We start from the raw sequence: 20,655 nt of genomic DNA, 5'->3' as shown, positions 1-20,655 counted from the left end.
TCCCAGAAGGTCTTTGCTTTTCTAAAAAAATAAGAGGAAGTTCACTCTCTCCAAGTTGCAGATGCAGTAATTAAGCCTTTGAAAGAGATTGTTCACATTTATAAAAGCAAAGGGTCTTATTCTTCATCTCTGAAACCACTTTATACTTCAATGACAGTTAATGGCCATTTCAACAAGCAATTAACTTGAATTGATTATTTCAAAATAGGGAAGGAAAAAGTAATTTCTGCTAAAAATAATTCCAGAATGTTTTCTCATTCTTATGCTAGTATATCTGGTTTAAGTCAGTGACTTTCTTGTATTTTTTATATAGTACACCTGAACAGGAGCAGCTAATGGTAGTGTGGCTAAGTTGGATGATAAAAGAAGAAGCTTATTTTGAAAGGTAAGATGACTTCATTTGTTGCAGTTAGTAAGTGTTTCTTATCTTCTCTTTGGAAATTCATATTTTCTTTTTTGTTTCAACAGTACTTCTGGCGTCTCTGCTTCTTTTGGAGAGATGTTGTTATTGGTTGCTATGTACTTTCACAGCAACCAACTTAGTGCTATCATTGACTTGGTCTGTTCCACTTTGGGGATGAAGGTAATTTTCTTTTATCTTCTTTCTAAGGAAGAGAGTTCTAAGCTGGGTGTTTTTTTTTTTTTTTTTTTTTTTTTTTTTGGTAGTGTATAGTACTTTTTTTTGTTTGTTTTATAAATATACATTTTTAATTTTGTTTTATTTTATTTTCATTTTATTTCTTTCAGTGTTCCAAAATTCATTGTTTATGTACCACACTCAGTGCTCCATTCAGTACATACCCTCCATAATGCCCACCACCAGGCTTACCCATCCCTCTACCTCCTTCCCCTCCAAAACCCTCAGTTTGTTTCTTGGAGTCCACAGTACATTTTGTTTCCATTTTGAAGTAATTTTAGTTTAATAGTTCGAAATTTTGCCAGGAGCTCTTAGAAAAAAATGTATATTATGAAAACATTTATTTACAAGAATAGAAAGTTGAGAAACCCCAAAATATAGAAAGCTTGGAGAACACAAAAGAAAGAAGAAAATTATTTCATTGTTCAAGATATCAACTATACTACTGTTAACATTTTTCTGTCTGTTCTTTCTTTACATTGATATATATATATATATATATTTTTTTTTTTAAAGATTTATTTATTTATTTGACAGACAGAGATCACAAGTAGGCAGAGAGGCAGACAGAGAGGAGGAAGCAGGCTCCCTGCTGAGCAGAGAGCCTGATGTGGGGCTCGATCCCAGGACCCTGGGATCCTGACCTGAGCCGAAAGCAGCGGCTTTAACCCACTGAGCCACCCAGGCGCCCCGATATATATATTTTGTAATTTAAAGAACTTAACTAATATGTGATGACATTTCCTCATATCAATAAATGTCCTTTTTTTTTTTTTTTAAAGATTTTTGTTTATTTGAGAAAGCCCGAGAGAGAGAGAGTATAAGTAGGGTGAGGGGCAGAGGGAGAAACAGACTCCCCACTGAGAAGGGAGGTCAATTAAATGTTCTAATTCAATACAATGTCTCATTGACTGTATCTTGGTTCATCTTATGTACCAATCATGACTTTCTTAATGGATCCTTTCTTTTTGCCATGTAGATTTTCCAGTTTCTGAATGGTGCTTAGATGGTTATCCTTATTTACATAAATACATACAGGAGCACTCACATGTTTATCTTTAAACAGTTTTTTTTTTTAAGAAATTTCTACACCCAACGTGGGCCTTGAACTCAGGACCCCAAGATCAAGAGTTGCGTTCTCTACCAACTGAGCTAGGCAGGCGTCCCCTTTAAACAGTTTTTGGATTAGCTCCTTAGGAATAATTCTAGCAGTCAAAATATGATGATGTTAAGGTGTTTAATGAGGATTGCCAGATTACCTTTAAGGAAGATTATACCAGTTTAACTGTTCCCATTAGTGTATGAGAGTGCTAGCTAACTGGACACTCACTACTACTGGGCATTACCATTCTTTTTTTTTTAACCATTCTTTTTAATCTTTATAATTTTGATTGATCAAAGATGATCTCACTTATTTTGCTCTTCATCCATTCCTAGTGGAACTATAGTTTTAATTATTCTGTCTTAGTTATAGTTTATAGTGGTTGTTTTTGGGGGGGTGGTTTTAAAAATCTCTGTTTTGGGGCACCTGGGTGGCACAGTGGGTTGAGCCACTGCCTTTGGCTCGGGTCGTGATCTCAGGGTCCTGGGATCGAGTCCCGCATTGGGCTCTCTGCTCGGCAGGGAGCCTGCTTCCTCTTCTCTCTCTCTGTCTGCCTCTCCGTCTACTTGTGATCTCTATCAAATAAATAAATAAAATCTTAAAAAAAAAATAAAAAATATCTGTTTGGGCTGATTTCTTTTTTTTTTTTTTTTAAGATTTTTAATTTATTTATTTGAGAGAGAGAGAGAGCATGAGCAGGGAAAGAATAGAGGGAGAGGGAGACGTAGACTTCCTGCTGCGCAAGGAACCCAGTGTGGGGCTCGATCCCAGAAAACCGGATCATGTCTTGAGCCAAAGGCAGATACTTAACTGACTGAGCTATCTAGGTGCCCCTTGGCTGGTTCATTTCTTTTGTGCAGAAGCTTATCAATGTCCTAATTTTCCTATAGGGATTTTTATTGATTTATTTTTCCTCTTACTGATCAAATGGCATATACATGATATGCCATTATGCCTTGTATACCATGTTTCATTGATTTCAAGGCACGTATTTTATCTAGTATTGAAATGGGGCTTTATTTTATAGTTGACTTGTAATATAATATGGTAGTATTCCCTCCCCTCACTTTTTTTCTTGAAAAGTTACTTTTTTTTTCTTAAAGATTTTATTTATTTGAGAGAGAGAGTATAAGCAGGGGAAGCAGCAGACTTCCCACTGAGCAGGGACTTGTGGGGCTTGATCTCAGGAGCCTGAGATCATGACCTGAGCTGAAGGCAGCCACTTAACCAACTGAACCACCCAGGTGCCTCTTGAAATGTTACTATTAAATCAGCATATCTGATAGTCCATAGTGTCTTTAAAGTGAGAAGTACAATATGTTGCAATTATTCTTCTCAGTCTTTTTGGCCATATGGAAATTATTTTTGTGAGTGTGTATAGAATATATAGTATTTCCTTTTTGGTTCCTACTTTGCTGTTACACTTAGAAATGTTTATCTTAAAAAAAAAGTTGGGGGGGAACCTTGGCTGGCTCAGTTGGTAGAGTATATGACTGGATCTTGGGGTGGTAAATTTGAGCCCCACTTTGGGCATAGAGATTACTTAAAAAAAATTTTTTTTTTAAAGATTTTATTTATTTATTTGATAGAGACACAGTGAGAGAGGGAACACAAGCAAGGGGAGTGTGAGAGGGAGAAGCAGGCTTCCCACTGAGCAGGGAGCCCGGTATGGGGCTCGATCCCAGGACCCCAGGATCATGACCTGAACTGAAGGCAGATGCTTAATGGCTGAGCTACCCAGGCACCCCCACAAAATTTTTTTTAATGCAAAAAAATGTTTCTCTTTCTAAAGGTTTAAAGAAATACTTACCTATATTTTCTTCTAACGTTTTTGTGGCTTCATGTTTCACATTTAAGTCTTTAGTACACTCAAGTTCATTTTGGGTATGGTTTCATGTGTACGGATATATAGAGATATATATAAACATGCATATACATGTTTATTTATTTACTCCCCAGAAAGGTAGATATTTCACCGTCATTTATTGAATAATCCACTTCTTGCCATTGACTTGAAAGGCTGATAGTAATATTTACTAAGTAATTTTGTATGTTGATTCAGTGTCTGAGGAAAAACACTCTGATGTTGGGTTTGAGAAGCCACTTTTGAAATAGAGTATTTGAACATTAATTTTACATATCACAGCCATGTTAGAGAATACATTTATCAGAGAAAAGCGTGCTTCATGTATTTTTACTTGCTGTTAGAATTTTTTTGGTTGTTTTAGATTGTGATTAAGCCAAGCTCCTTGAGTAGGATGAAGACTATCTTCACACAGGAAATTTTTACTGAGCAGGTACTTCTTTTCACTTTATTCTTAGGTATTTCTTTAACTTTCTTTTACAACATTCTTTGGGGGGAAAACTTGTTTATCTCAGCTTAAGAGAATGCTATGGTCTTGTTCTATTCCATTTTAGTTTCCAATGATAGTTAATTTAATCTTCATTTTTTATTAAATTTTTTTTTTCAAAGATTTTCTTTACTTATCTGAGGGAGAGAGAGAGAGAGGGCCTAAGTGTGGGGAGTGGGCAGAAGGAGAGGGACAAAGAGACTCTCTGCAGAGCAGGAAGCCAGATATGGAGGCGGAGGGGTCCGGGGTGATCCCAGGACCCTGAGATCGTGAACTGACCCCAAGACAGATCCTTAACTGATGGAGCCACTCAGGCACCTCAGTTTATCTTTTAAAATTTCTATAAAGAATCATCCCATTTACTTATTACATACAAAAGCATGCTTTAAATTTATATGTTTTGGAGCTGTTGAATAAATGCTTAAGAATATGGTCTTTGGTATTGGTAGGATCTCACATGGGGTAATCATTTGGGTTTGTGAGGAGAAAAATAAAACTTGTTTAAAATTTTAGATTGTAACATTCATTTTTATATAAATTATAAGCTGGGGTCTAAATTCTTTATTTAAAAAAAATTTTTTTTATTAGGCTGGGTATGGAACCTATTTGGGGGCTAGAACTCATGACCTGGAGATCAAGACTTGAGCTGAGGTCAAGAGTGCTTAACTGATGCTTAACTGACAGCCACTCAGGCACCCCTGAATTCTTTATTGTTATATTTACATGTTCTTATTTTGCCTTAGCACTTTTGTCCATATGTAAACCTGAGGATATTTTATTTTTTTCAGCAAAAGAGACAATTCTGAAATTGAAAACTAATTCCCAGATTAGTCAGTTTAAACTTGGGGTTACAAAAAGCATATATATTTCTGAAAAAATGAGATATTTGAGAATGCTCATAGATGCATAAGTATTGCTTCTTTTAGGATGATATTCTCATCCCTATACCAGACTTTCCTTTCTTCCCTCAATACACATACACTCCCACAAAACAGACATAAATAGTGCATAGGAGACTCAGAAGTTATTTTTTATGTTTTTATTTGAACTCACTGGACTTTAGGGAGGGTCTTTGAAAACAATGAGAATAACAATAAAAATCCCTGTTTATATTTATGTGATCATTTATATCATATATAGAGAATTTATGTCACATATAAAGAACTGATACTTCATAATTCACATATGTTTTTCAAACATATTTTTCAATTTTTTCCCCTCACAAAAACTTTTTGAGGCAGGTGAGACTGTACTGTACCATTTTATAGGTGGGTATAAGGACTGTATTGTCCCGTTTTATAGATGTGAAAATAGGCTGGAAGATAAAGTGACTTATCTGAAGTCACTGAGCCCAGATTTTAGAATTCTAAATTTTGTGTGTTTTTACCTTATTACATTACTGTCAACATACCTATGTTTAAAAACAAAATTAAAAAATTAGAGTGTTTTACAAATCCCTAAATGTATGCTGCCTTATCATCTAGAAATAATTAAATCTTGGACAATTAGTTTTTCTCATTCATTTCTAGGGACCACATTTGTATTAAGTATTGACACTCTCCCTGCTAATCCTCTCTCTTACAGAATAGTTTTACATTTGCTTCTGTCATATGTATTAATACTATTTTTCCCTTTTAGGTTGTCACAGCTCATGCTGTTCGGGTCCCTGTCACCAGCAACCTGAGTGCCAACATTACTGGATTTTTGCCTATTCATTGTATTTACCAGCTTCTCAGGAGTCGTTCCTTTACCAAGCACAAAGTGTCAATAAAAGTATGATCTTAAATTTATATAACAAGCAACAACCCAGGTTTATTTATTTATTTTTTTCTAGCTCTTTTCCAGTTTATAGACTTCTACTGTGGGTTTTGTGTTTATGAAATATGTCTAATTACTAATCATTTATATGTAGTACTAGTATAATTTCAGATTTTTTTAAAACAATATAACTCTTAAGTTATTGACAAAATGTACAGTATTACTAATCCATTTAAAATTTCGATAATATCATGTGGCTATTTCTTTAAAACTTGGTAAAAAATTGCCATTTTCTTTCTTTTTCTTTTATGATTTTATTTATTTATTTGACACAGAGAGAGAAATAGCGAGAGAGGGAATATAAGCAGTGGGAGTAGGAGAGGGAGAAGCAGACTTCCTGCTATACAGGAGCCCGATGTGGGGCTTCATCCCAGGACTTCTGGATCATGATCTGAGCCAAAGGCAGATGCTTAATGACTGAGCCACCCAGGCACCCAAAATTGCCATTTTCTATACTTTGGTTTTGTTCACCAAACTGAGAAAGTTCATTATCAGCCATGACCAGCATTTGTACTTTTGTCACAAGGACAGCTAACACCTAATATACATATTTGGACATATTTTCCATTAATTATAGTTGGCTATGTCAAACAGTTAAAGGCCTTCTAAAGAGACAGATAAGTCCCAAGAAGGTAAAGAGATCTGAGCCTTTTCTAGAGGCTCTTCTATTTATAAAGAATAATCAACAATATATGTATTGATATATCACCTTTAACTATCCTTGTTTTCATGATTTAGTGGAGTTATTTTCTAGGTAGATTGTATCTTCTACTTCTTTATGTTTTTAGCACATGAAATAGATTAAGAGTCTGAACACACCCAATGTATTCACATGTCCTCTGTCCATGTGTAGTTAAATGATGGTCTCCTGTAAGTGGTTGCCAAGGCCACGTTTTTTTTTTTAAAGATTTTATTTATTTATTTGATAGAGATCACAAGTAGGCAGTGAGGCAGGCAGAGAGAGGAGGAAGCAGGCTCCCTGCTGAGCAGAGAGCCCGATGTGGGGCTCGATTCCAGGACCCTGGGATCATGACCTGAGCTGAAGGCAGAGCCTTTAACCACTGAGCCACCCAGGTGGCCCCAAGGCCACTTTCTTAATCTACCTCAGGATTTGCTGTGAAGAACTATCCCTCTCCCTCAATTCCTCTGTGCTGTGGGGTCTTCTACAACACAGATAGTGCTCAAAATACAGATATAGTAGGGACTTAAAATATTTTTCTTGCTACTTAAAAACTAATACATTAAAAACCTCAAATCCAAATTCAAAACCCAAATTCCTCATTATAGATTTATCTTCCACTGGACAATAGTCTTGATTAGGATATAAAAGTAATTCATATTTTTAGATCAAAGACAGTTGTGAAACTGGGTAATTTATTTGTAGCTGCTAGAAGTTAATAGTTTCACTGATTCATAAATCATGTAAATTGTGTGTTCTTAATAAAGTTTGCTTTTTCTTGATTTACTGCCTATAACCTTCTTTTTTAGGACTGGATCTATAGGCAGCTGTGTGAAACCTCTACTCCACTTCATCCTCAATTGCTTCCTCTGATTGATGTGTACATAAATTCCATACTTACTCCTGCATCTAAATCTAATCCAGAAGCCACAAATCAGCCAGTTACAGAACAGGAGATCCTCAGTATTTTCCAAGGAGTCATTGGGGTAACATAGTAGTTCTCGTACATTGATTAGCTGATTTTTCTTTTATTCTTCTGACTTGTTCCATATTTTTCCTTGGATTATTAGAGGACTTCTAGGTGGTTCTGACTTTGAAATGGAATTACATTTCTTCAGATCACTTATGAAATTACAAGTATGCTATTAGTTCCAAGTAGTTTGTTGAAGAGGTACTTTCTGAGGAAATCTTCGAAAGAGCTCCATTTTAAAGTCTAAAGAGTGCCCTGGAGAGTTGTGCCTAACAAAGGAGTATGTGACACCTCAACATGGTCAATAGAGGTTTATTTAGCTTCCCAGGAATCTAAGATCTAGTTAGATTCAAATGGGAAATTTGAAGAAAATCTTTTTTCTCCATCTTTTAAGAGAGAAAAAGTAGTTGTATTTTTCACAAATGTATTCAAATGCACACTGTTTTTTTAGGAGTTATTTTCTTCCGGGTAATTCCAGGTAATATTTAAGACTCCTGTAAACCTTTTTCAGAAGCAGCTTGATGGATTCGCTGAAGTCCGTTTTATAATCGTAAAGACTGTTCGGCGTGTTGCCTTTACTCTCCCATGCCACCTCAAATTGAAACTTCAAGTTGTCCCTTTGAGTTTAATGCAAATATAGCAATGTTTCTCCTGTTTTAGCTGAGCTTGGGAACAGTAACTGAATAGTCTATTTAAAATGCTTTTACCATCAAGAAAGCACTCATGAAATTTAACAGTATCTTACGTGTTTATAATCTCACTTCCAGGCTGATAGCATCCGCCTTAACCAACGTTTTAGCATCACAGCACAGCTCTTGGTGCTTTACTATGTATTGTCTTATGAGGAAGCTCTGCTAGCAAACACAAAGACTTTAGGTAAGTTGTACTTATACATAGGGGAGTGTTTCTAGTGCTAGTTCATTTTATTTGTTTACATTTTGTTACTTTCCAAGCTGTCATGTGAGAAAATAAGGTCAAATATTCTAACAGGCTCCAGTACCATTCTGTAGTCTTTGTAGCATGGGCACTGTGTACTCTGATGCGTAAATACATGTGTAGATGGGTACATAACCACCCTTTAAGTCTCAGCCCTCTTTTTAGCAGCCTAAATTAATAACTGAATTGTCTGTATTTTATTAATTTTAAGGACCTTAATTAAGTGCTGATAAATTAAGAGATGAACCTAAAGGAAATATAACGGAAAATTTATTTTTTTTGCTTGATTTCAGTCTTTGCCCTGCCTTCCTTCCATTAGGTGAAGAATAGCAATCTAATCAAAAACAGAAAAAAATAACAGAAGAGTTTCATTTTGCCATTAAAATTATCATTGAACTGGGCTTTCAAATTTAACTACTTTCTATAGTATCAGAAGATCAGATTTAACCTAGACGATTTTCAGTATAAAGCAGTGTGTTTTTCTATATTTGAAAACAAAAATTCACTTGTTTTTTAGGGTAGTTAGTTAAAAAACAAGGTAGGAGCCACTGGGTGGCTCAGTCAGTTAAGCTTCTGCCTTCGGCTCAAGTCATGTTCTCAGGGTCCTGGGATAATGCCCCGCCTTGGGCTTCCTGCTCAGCTTTGTGCTTGGGAGTCTGCTTCTCCCTCTCCCTGTGCCCACTGCTCCTCCTCCTTGTGTGTGTGCTTTCTCCCTCTCTGACAAATAAATAAATAAAATTAAAAAAATACATATGATGGAGATGAGACAGAGAAAGATAGTGTTGATCGGCACCTACCTTTACTCTGTGGGATATAAGAATCCACTGAAGGTTTTTGACCATGAGGTTTTTTATTTTTAAGTAATCACTACACCCAATGTGGGGCTCAAACTCACAACCCTGAGAGCAAGAGTTGCATGCTCCACAAACTGAGCCAGCCAGGCACCCCTAAGATGGACTTGATTTTTTTAAAAAGGAATTGTTGGGGTACCTGGGTGGTACAGTGGGTTGAAACCTCTGCCTTTGCCTCAGGTCATGATCCCAGGGTCCTGGGATCGAGCCCTGCATCGGGCTCTCTGCTCAGCGGGGAGCCTGCTTCCTCCTCTCTCTCTGCCTGCCTCACTGCCTACTTGTGATCTCTGTCAAATAAATAAATAAAATCTTTAAAAAAAAGAATTGTTTTCTAGTTGAAGATAGAAGTTGTGAGAGAAAGGAGTTAAATTCATATTGCCCAGCTTCCTTTAAAAAGAGTCAGTGCGATGATCTATAATTAAATTAAGACTGTTGGAGTCACGAAGCTTTAAGCCATATGGTCATGACTGAATTTAGTTTTCCTAATTAGATTTGGGAGAGTCTTGAGTTACTTATCAGGGTTTTTGTTTAATTTTGTTTTGTTTGATTTTGTGTTTTAGTGTAGGGCACTCCTGCAGATGGCTTCACTCACTTAGGACTTTTCTCCTCAATGGTTTCAATTTGGAGGCATTTTCCAGATCTTGCCCTTAGATATGTTCTTGCTCTTACTGTGTATCCATTATTTCTTCATTTTTTGTGAAGCATATTCACAGATTAAGTGAGTTAGAAGTAACCTAATGTTGTTTTTGTTCCATTTAGGTTGAAGGTTAAGATTTCTATTGTTTATTACACTGTTCTTAATTCACACTTTGTATCTTTGACTGACAGCTGCCATGCAAAGAAAGCCCAAATCATATTCGTCATCTTTAATGGATCAGATTCCTATCAAATTCCTTATTCGACAGGCTCAAGGGCTGCAGCAGGAGTTGGGAGGTATTTTGTTTTTCTTGCTTTTTACTGCTAATGATTATTGTTAAAAAAATACCTTTCTGTTGGGGTGCCTGGGTGGCTCAGTGGGTTAAAGCCTCTGCCTTCAGCTCAGGTTATGATCTCAGGGTCCTGGGATAGAGCCCCATGTTGGGCTCTCTGCTCAGCAGGGAGCCTGCTTCCCTTCCTCTCTCTCTGCCTGCCTCTCTACTTACCTGTGATCTCTGTCTGTCAAATAAATAAATAAAATCTTAAAAATAAAACAACAAAAAAACCCCTTACTGTTTACAGTGTTATGAAGTATAATATGTGCTCGGTGGTAAAAACAAAAAACAAAAAAAAGACAATTCAGGAGTGAAATTCCTCTTTACCTTCCTCACTATCTTACTACTTGCATTCCTCCTTCCCCAAAACCAAGTTTTATTTTGGTATGTAATTTTAGACATTTATAAGTTTTACGATATGAAATTGCAGGTATCCAACCTTTTTGACCTGCAAAAATAGTTTCATATAGTTGAAGCTAATAGATAAACACATGAATAAAAAATTATTTTTTTAAACTATGAATGACATTATACCCTATCTCTTTTGAGAATTTTTTTTTTCTCTTGGACTCTTGGAAATCTTTTATGCCAATACATGTAGATCTACCTTATTGCTTTTATTTCCTCCAAAATATTCCACATCTTGGAATTACTGTTTTTTTCTATAAAATTGTCAGATATATAGTAATATTTTTTGAAAAAAAATTGTTTTTTGATTTAACACCTCTTTTTTATAATGTTTGAATATGGATTTCTTGTTTGTTTCTATGAAGTTGGAGTTTTTTTTTTCTTTGTTTGTTATGGTTGATTTCAAGCAGGAACAAAGATAACCTTATTTGGTCACGTTTAACCAGATATGTGCATTTATTTACTTATATCTTTGCATAAACTAATGTTATATTTGGCAATGTTTGGTGACTAACATTTTATTGAAGAGATTATGAAGTGTAGATTAATTTTCATTTGGTAAGCAGTCATTTTGTGACTGTTTTGAGATACTCTTAACTATATGTGTAGTTGTGCATTTAGATATTTAAATGTTTAATACTACTTTTGATTGTTGCAGCATTTTTTTAGACAGAAATATTAATTTTAATCAGTTTCTATGACAAAGGAAGTGGATACTTTCCCTACTGGGACTAAGTGGTATGATTTTATCTAAGTTGCATAATAAGGAGATAATTGGATGAAAAGTACTTTTATTACAACTAATACTTTTACTACTGCTCTTAACTCTGGTGAGGATGATAATAATAATATAGTAAAAACAATATTTATTAGGTATGTATGTACCAAACACTTGACACAGTGTATACTTCATGTATCTATTCATATATACTTCATGTATATATTCATATACTTCATATATCTAAATAGACATTTTTTATAGAATCATTTATCACTAAAAGTAATAGTCATGAATAGCCAAACTGCACTATAAGCAAAAGGTTAGAAAGAATGCTTTGATTTAGTAAAAGGAAGTTTCCCATTTCTTTTGATCTTCCTTCACTTTCTTGAAGGAAGACAAATGCACTGTCTTGTAGGTATCATCCATACTGCTTTGGTGGGCTGACATACTTAGCTGTGTCTTTCAGTATGTTTCCTTACAGTAGAGTGGAGACAATATTGCTTACCTTGAAGGGACATTAGGGAGAAATGAAAAAATGTACGTAAACTGCCCGAGATCTTTTAGGCATTCCAGGTGGGCAACTTTGATTTTACCTATCTGCAACAGTGATTCTGAAGTGGGTTGGAAAAGAGCATGTGTCATGTGTTTTTCTGTAGAAGCCTACCAGAAGTTTTGAATAAGGCCTTTCTCAGACCATATACGATCTCCCCCAAATGGACATTCTTTTCTCCTTTTTTTCTTTCCTCCCCAGTCAACTTGATCTACTGCAGTGTCAAATGTTTCCTGATGGGAGACTTTTATGTTGGGATAGGGTGGAAGGAAGAAAGGTTGAGAACTTTTGATAAAACTCGTAGTTTTCAACTTTTTGTGTATCAGATCACTTGGGGATCTTTATTTAAGCAGATTCTCTGACTGAATTATGCAACAGAAATTCTCATACGGTAGTACATGCACAAGATGTGCACATTTCTTTGGTTTGCCAAAAATGAAAGGGACAAAAGAGAGGGGAGTGAGGAGAGAAGTTTGAGTATTTGAGAGTGAAGAATCCAGTTGACTTCTTGTAAATTTTCAAGGGCTACATTCTGCTTTACTACGTCTCCTTGCAACTAATTACCCACATTTATGCATTGTGGATGATTGGATCTGTGAAGAAGAAATCACGGGGACTGATGCCCTGTTAAGGCGAATGTTACTGACTAATAATGCCAAAAACCACTCTCCGAAACAACTTCAAGAAGGTACAGTAAATTGGATACTCCTTTAACCCCTCTGCTAGGACAAAGAGATGTTAGGCTCCTTGAAATCTTAAAATCATGCAGAATTTTCCTGGCTGTGAAACAATGTTTGGCCCATATATTTTAAGTAATTTTTGAGTTGGGGAGGAGCAGAGGGAGAGGGACAAGCAGACTATGCACTGAGCATGGAGCCCTACTTGGTACTTGATCTCAAGACCCTGAGATCATGACCTGAGTGGAAATCAATAGTTGGACATTTTAACTGACTTATGCACCCAGGCACCTCAGGCATTTTAACCTTTTCTTTCTGACGTGCTTGTGTCTTTTTTCTCATAGTTTCTATGTTAACATCAACTAAACAGGTCATGTGGTTTTAGGAAGGTCCTAAACTGCTCAGGAATAAATGCTATGGAATAGAGCAGTGTACTTGTCGTTAATGGACAATATTCAAGCACTGTCGAATAGAAATATGATACGAGCCACACTCGTATCATATTTTAAACTTTCTACAGTCACACTAAAAAAGTAAAACACAGGCAAAGGTAGTTTTTTTTTTAATAATTATTTTATTTAACCCAATATATCAATATATTATCATTTTATCATATAATCAATATAAAAATAGTAATGAGATATTTTACTGTTTTTCCATAGAAAGTCTTTGCAATCTGGTCTACATTTTATACTCACAGTACATGTCAGTTTGCACTAGCTACATTTTTTAAGTGTTCAGTAGCCAGATGTGGTTAGTGACTATTCTATTGAAAAGTACAGTTCTTGGGGCACCTGGGTGGCTCAGTGGGTTAAAGCCTCTGCCTTCGGCTCAGGTCATGATCTCAGGTTCCTGGGATTGAGCCCTACATTGAGCTCTCTGCTCAGCAGGGAGCCTGCTTCCTCCTCACTCTCTGCTTGCCTCTCTGCCTACTTGTGATCTCTGTCTGTCAAATAAATAAATAAAATCTTTAAAGATAAAAAAAAGAAAAGTACAGTTCTAGAAATTTTTGACTAACAGCAGTGTGCTGTATACTAACATTTTGTAAAAGGGGCCATCCAGTTGGAAAATATAAAAAAAATTTGAATGTTACTACTAAAAGCTATACTTGGGTATATTTTCATGTTCCAGCCAGTTTTTAAAATTAGTCTGAATCACCAAGGAAATGACATTTGTCTTTGGGTAATTAATGTGTTTTTTAAAATGGGATTTTTATAACTTTTATCTTTATGATTATTTTAATCTTTATAATATATGTATACTTGACATGAATTTTTCTTAGCTCCTTATTTTAAGTGTAGCCAAAACTTGTGGCCAGGATTCAAAGTTTTACCCTTTTTCAGCAACAGTGTTTCCTTGATTTATGTGGTGTGTAGGAAAGTATTACCAAATACTATTTGGTAAGCTATATAGAATTCAGATCATGACTGCTAAGTTTTCCTTTTAGCATTTTCAGCTGTCCCAGTAAGTCACACACAAGTGATGCAGATTCTAGAACACTTGACTCTACTCTCTGCCAGTGAACTTATACCTTATGCAGAAGTATTAACATCCAATATGAACCAGCTGTTGAATTCAGGGGTTCCACGACGAATTCTTCAAACCGTCAATAAACTGTGGATGGTTCTTAATACTGTGATGCCTAGAAGGTAAGTTCAGTGTATTGTTTCCTATAATAAATAAGCATATAGCAGTGATTGTATACAATAACCTAAACTAAAATATTGAAAAAATTGTTGATTATCTGACAATATAAGTCCATTCTGAAGACCATTAATTGAAGAGCTGTTATAATTTTAAGGAAAAGAATAAACTTTATTTTAAGAAACAGAGAAAACTTAAAGTATTTCCAATTTGAGAAAGTTCTTTAAAAATGAATTCTCACATATAGTCATTTGTGGCTAATTGTGATTTAGATCACCATGTGTCTTGCAATCCTTAGCATGGCTTCAAATTTTACTGCACATTAAAATCACCTGGAGAGCTTTTGAACCGCCTCATCTGAGAGCTGTAACCCATGCTAATTAAATCAGAATGTTTGTTGGTAGGAGTTAGCCATTAGTTTTTTTTTTTGTTTTTTTTTTTTTGTTTTGTTTTTTTTAAGGATTTCCCTAGTGATTCTAGCACACATGAAGTTTAGAGAACACTGGGTTAATTGTTTTGCCTTTAGGAAGATGTGTCTCTCCTGTTCCATATGTTGCATCAAAAACACCTGTTCTTAATAGGTGATGAGGATTAAGGAGTACACCTGTGATGGGCACAGGGTGTTGTTTATAGGTGGTGATTCACTAAATTGTACACCTGAAGCCAATATTACATAGTATATTAACTGGAATTTAAATAAAACAACAACAAAACCCCCCTTAAACAGAAAAACAAAACAAACAAAAACACCTAGTCTGTGCTTTAAAAAAAAAAAACCAGAATACTGGGCCGGACTTACCTGAGATTTTGATTCAATAGTTCTGGAAATATTTATGCTTTTTATTTTATTTTTCAATTTTTTTAAAAGATTTTGTTTATTTGAGAGACAGAGAGCTGCACAAGCAGGGGAGGAGGAAGGGACAGAGGGAGAGGGAGAAGCATACTTCGCACTGAGTAGGGAGCCCAACCTGGGGCTTGATCCCAGGACCCTGGGATCATGACCTGAGCTGAGGGCAGATGCTTAACAGACTGAGCCACCCAGGTGTCCCATATTTATGCTTTTTAAATTTAATTTTATTTATATCAGATAAATAAATGCATATAACTTAAGAACTTAAATAGTATATTCCTTTCCATTTTAAGATTGTTGCTCCCCAGAGACAGCCATTTTCATTTCCTTAGCCTTTTTATTCTGGCATGTATATCCCCCATCTATCTCAATAACATACTTAAAATTAGTATGATTTCTTGGCTTTACCATTTAGAAATTATTTGTGACTTTCCACTATACAAGATGAAGAGTTAGTCCTCTTACTTCTTTCCTCCCCTATGAGTCCCTCTTCCTTCAACACTCACTTTCTCCCTTCCTTCATTTTCCCTGACAGGGTAATACCAAAAGTTTTGGTTAAATCAGTATTCATTGTGCCTCTTATGACTCCATCAGTGTGATTTTTATAGTTGACATATGCAGTATTCTTTGATTACAGTTTCTTTCTTATACAGTTGCCTTTCTTCATACCTCATACACAAACGCTGACTTAACACTTCCCTTTTTCAATTACTTGGGTTTTTTGTCTTGTTTTTGTGTTCTTTTTTTTTTTAAATCAATAACTGATTTAACCCTAAACTCCATTATTGAGAGAACGTTTACTTTGTAATTGTTATAACATATCAGATAATGTAACAGTAACATTTTTTTCTTGCAAACATTCCTTTTATAGCTTTCCATTGTCATGTTTTAATTTGCGACATGCACAGTAGCCATCCTGGGATTGGTTTTGTCTCTGTTGAATTCCATGTTTTTCTCTGTGTTGGTGTAGTTCCTCATTTCAGTGAGTGGAACTCACATTCAAGTTGCTTCCTGAGAAAGGGTGTTCAGGAAACTCATTTATCATTCTGCTGAATGAATTGAGCTCCCTTGTTGCTATTAATTAATCTAGTGATATATCAATTCCCACTCCTTTGTATGTGACCATTGTTTTTTCTCTTTTAAAATGGAGGTTTTTCCCCTTTCACTACTTTCTGGAATTTTATGATGATGTATTTTGGTGTTTTTTTTTTTTTTTTTTTTTTTTAAATTCATAATGTTGGGTTCTTGGGTCTTTTTTTTAGTCTAGGGACCAATGTCTTCATTTCTAAGGACATTTATATTTTTTTCCTTCAGTGGTTTCTTTCCCTTGTTTTTTATAATTTTTTGTAATTTTGGTTTTCAGCCTCTTTTTTTTTTTTTTTAAGATTTTATTTATTTATTTGACAGATCACAAGTAGGCAGAGAGTCAGGCAGAGAGAGAGAGAGAGAGAGAGAGGAGGAAGCAGGATCCCCATTGAGCAGAAAGCCCGATGCGGGGCTCAATCCCAGGACCCTGGGATCATGACCTGAGCCGAAGGCAGAGGCTTTAACCCACTGAGCCACCCCGGTGCCCCTTAAGCCTCTTATTTTAAAACCACTGATTTTGCAGTTTTTTCCTATTCTTTTTAAAATTTGTCTTTTGAATATACTTTGAGTATTTTCTCAATGTTATCTTCTGATCTTTCTTTTGAATTTTAAAAATGTGTTATATTCTTAATCTCTAAGAACTCTTTCTTACTGAATATTCTTAGTTTTCTATTTTATTTTATTTTCAGTGGGCTCCATGCCCATATGGAACCCAACATGGAACTTGAACTCATGACCTTGAGATCAAGAGCCAGACACTTAACTGACTGAGCTACCCAAGTGTCCCTTGCCTTAATATTTTCGAAGGTCTCCTATTCTTGTTTCATATGTGCAATATCCTATCCTTTAAGAATATTAATTATAAACTTTAAAATTTTCATCCCTACATTCTCTGTTTCTTTGAAGTTTCTTTCTGTTTGCATACTTTAATCTTTTTCAAACGAGAGGCTTTCCTTAAATGTCTGATGACTCTTGGCTTTCTACTCATATTTAAGAGTGGGCAAGCTCTTTGTGCAAGATGGGGCTGATGGACTCCTGGGCTTCATTGTAAGAGATCAGGTGCCCTTCTTATTGCCATATCCCTTAGTAATTCTGATGTGCAGTCAGGTTAGTAATCACTTTTAGAGTTTATGATGTCTAATCTCAAAGTGGCATCTCACATTGAGATTTTATGAGTGGCTTATTTATGGGGCCAGATACAGTTTCAAAGTGCTAAGGTGTTAATTCATACTTTTATTTTTTATGCCATGATTATTCCATTATAACTGAGAATTTTTGAAACTACTTTGTGTTTACTGTTTATCTTCATTTGTTTTAGAGACATCCAAATAAGTTACATTACTATAGTTCTTAATTTTTCCAAGTTAATTCCCACCTGTTTAATTTTTACTGAATATATCCTAAGTTGGACTGGATGGCTGCAGGTTTCAACTATAATATAGTTGTTTTTGAATATGTGTTTATTTTCTCACCAGGCTGTGGGTAATGACAGTTAATGCACTTCAGCCTTCAATAAAGTTTGTACGACAACAAAAGTATACTCAGAATGACCTGATGATAGATCCTCTCATTGTCCTAAGATGTGATCAGAGGGTACACAGGTATGTGTCATTTGAGTTTCATTTTTATTCTGGAGTTATACTTCAGAGCATCTAAAAGAAATTGAAGAAATTCAGTTTAAACGTCTATCTTCGTGTTCTTGTGGGTGACTAGTGGTGTACTCTATGAGGTTCTTTTTTTTTTTTTTTAAAGATTTTATTTATTCACTTGACAGACAGAGATCACAAGTAGGCAGAGAAGCAGGCAGAGAGAGGAGGAGGCAGGCTCTCTGCTGAGCAGAGAGCCTGATGCAGGGCTCGATCCCAGGACCCTGGAATCATGACCCAAGCTAAAGGCAGAGGCTTCAACCCACTGAGCCACCCAGGTGCCCCTATGAGATTCTTTTTATTTTTGTTTTGTCTATATTCAAGAACTATTCAGTTTAATATTTAACATGTGATTAGTAAAATCTAGCCTTGTTGCTAGCATTTTTGAAAAAGGCTTCTAAAATTTACTTATTAACCATATATAACTATTATATGGTTTAATGCATTATATGCATTAAAACTGAAATAAGACAAATACATGAAAAGTTAAATTATATGGTCGTATGCAGATAAATCATTCAGTAAGTGGATGCTATTAAAAATTCAGGAAAGATGTAGAGGAAGTGGGACCTGAGTAGTACTTTAAAGGATAGAAATGGGTTTTAGATGAACAGACACTATAATGATGGGGGTAAGGGGTTAAGGAAGGCATTGTCGGGGGTGGGGGGAAAGGAACAGTGTGAGCAAAAGTATAGAAGCACAAATGAAAAAGGGGTAATTTGGAGGGGTAATTTGTTGAGAGGAGCACACTTTAGAATTGGAATGTCAAGTTAGGGGTCAGACTATGGAGGGCATTGAATGTTAGGCTAAAGAGGTCATTTAGGTGGTAACTTAAGAAGAGAAGCTTTGCATTAGATGGCTTAGAGGAGAAAGAAATTGGAGTTAAAGAAGACTTAACTAGGATACACACTCTGTATGTTGTCATCTGTCTTCAACCCAAGGGATGACATTCATGAAGTGACAAAATTTGAAAAATCAGCTATGTGTGGTTTGGTGAGATCAAGGTCTCATGGGAAATAGGAGTCAGGAGAATGAACAGTTTAAATGACATTAAGTATCTAATAAAATAAAAATAGCAGTAAATAACACTTCCAGAAAAGAAAAACTTTTAAGACAATTTATCAGTGTTAAAAATCCATTTATGTAAGTAACCTTTCACCTGAATTGCCTCTAGTTATTCAGGAAGTTGTTAAATTTTACTATCATAGCCTGGATTTTCTTTTACCTTGCGACCTTTTCCCCACGTTAATAGATATTCTGATATTAACTGGTTACATAGTATTCCATACAGATATGCAATGCTTAACCCAGTCCCTGTTGTTGGGCATTTGTTTATTTCTATTTTTTGTTATTATCAATAGTACTGTGGTGACTATTCTATGTACTGAGTATTTCCTTAGAGCAGATTCTTTTTTTAAATTTATTTATTGAAGTAATCTCTATGCTCAACATGGGGATTGAACTCAGGACCCCAAGATCAAGAGTGGCATGCTCTTCCAACTGAGCCAACCAGGTGCCCCAGAGCAGATTCTTAAAAATGGAATTATGGGTCATGCTCATTAAGACTTATGATTCATATTTTGATTCATATTCATATTTTTATTCTGCCATGCAGAAAGGCTGAAGCAGTTTACACTCCCAAAACAGTGTTTGATATTGTACTTCACTACTTTGTATAATACTTTACAATTATTAAATTGGCTAGGTGAAAACTTGTCTCTAATTTTATTTATTTATTTATTTAAAAAATATTTTATTTATTTATTTGACAGAGAGAGAGATCACAAGTAGGTAGAGAGGCAGACAGAGAGAGACGGGGAAGAAGGTTCCCCGCTGAGCAGAGAGCCCGATGCGGGCCTCGATCCCAGGACCCTGAGACCATGACCTAAGCCAAAGGTAGAAGCTTAACCCATTGAGCCACCCAGGAGCCCCTTGTTTCTGATTTTAATTTGTATTATAGATTGAATATTTTAATATGCTTTTTGGCTATTGATCTCTCTTCTTTATATTTTAGTCTAGTTTTTTTTTTTTTAAGATTTTATTTATTTATTTGACAGACAGAGATCACAAATAGGCAGAGAGGCAGGCAGAGAGAGAGGAAGGGAAACAGGCTCCCCACTGAGCAAAGATTCTGATGCGGGGCTCGATCCCAGGACCCTGAGACCATGACCTGAGCCGAAGACAGAGGCTTAACCCACTGAGCCACCCAGACAACCCTTAGTCTAGTTTTCTATTGAAATGCTTATCTTTTTTGATTTGCAAACAGTTCTTTATAAAGGAAATTGGTTCTTTATATGTATATTGCAGGTTTTTCCTTTGTTCTGTTTTGCCTTTTAATTTTGTTAATTTTTTAAAATTTAGTTTTTTTACCAAGTGATCATCCACATCATTTTTAAAAATAACAATATAAAAATATATACACATACAGAAATATATAATGTTTAGGATTTGCTTTGAACTAACCCTTTGGTGGTGATGGGAAAGTGGATGGGGGTGCAGAAGAAATGATTGACCATGTGTCAATAACTGTTGAAGGTAGATGATAATTTCTTGGAGATTCATTATCATATTTCCTTTGTCATGTATGTATGAAAGTTTTCATTGTATACATTAGTAAGTGAACAAACAAGAAGATCAACACTAAGAAAAAGGTGTACAATGAAAAGTCTTGTTCGCTCTCATGTCTACCATGTTGCTATGGCTAAACCAAAATTGTTCTTTGACCTCTTGATCAATCCCTGTTTCATCTCCAGAGGAA

General features: G+C 35.5%; 1 protein-coding gene across 4 annotated transcripts in view; it reads left to right on the top strand.

Moving 5' to 3' along the window:
* INTS2 (integrator complex subunit 2) overlaps positions 1-20,655 on the top strand; it is a 48,176-nt gene that overhangs the window by 18,523 nt on the left and 8,998 nt on the right. For all 4 annotated transcript variants that reach the window (XM_082705887.1, XM_082705888.1, XM_082705889.1 and 1 more), the window contains 10 exons: positions 314-385; positions 469-583; positions 3,968-4,036; positions 5,729-5,863; positions 7,397-7,573; positions 8,325-8,433; positions 10,173-10,277; positions 12,518-12,682; positions 14,119-14,320; positions 17,727-17,852. In XM_082705887.1, coding sequence (XP_082562013.1) covers positions 314-385; positions 469-583; positions 3,968-4,036; positions 5,729-5,863; positions 7,397-7,573; positions 8,325-8,433; positions 10,173-10,277; positions 12,518-12,682; positions 14,119-14,320; positions 17,727-17,852 — 1,275 coding nt within the window. The remainder of the gene's footprint in view (positions 1-313; positions 386-468; positions 584-3,967; positions 4,037-5,728; positions 5,864-7,396; positions 7,574-8,324; positions 8,434-10,172; positions 10,278-12,517; positions 12,683-14,118; positions 14,321-17,726; positions 17,853-20,655) is intronic.

This window comes from Mustela nivalis (genome assembly GCF_964662115.1).
Source record: "Mustela nivalis genome assembly, chromosome: 17".
In the NCBI taxonomy this organism is placed as follows: domain Eukaryota; kingdom Metazoa; phylum Chordata; class Mammalia; order Carnivora; family Mustelidae; genus Mustela; species Mustela nivalis.
The sequence above is the reverse complement of the archived record's forward strand: the minus strand, read 5'-3'. Positions and strand labels throughout refer to the sequence as shown.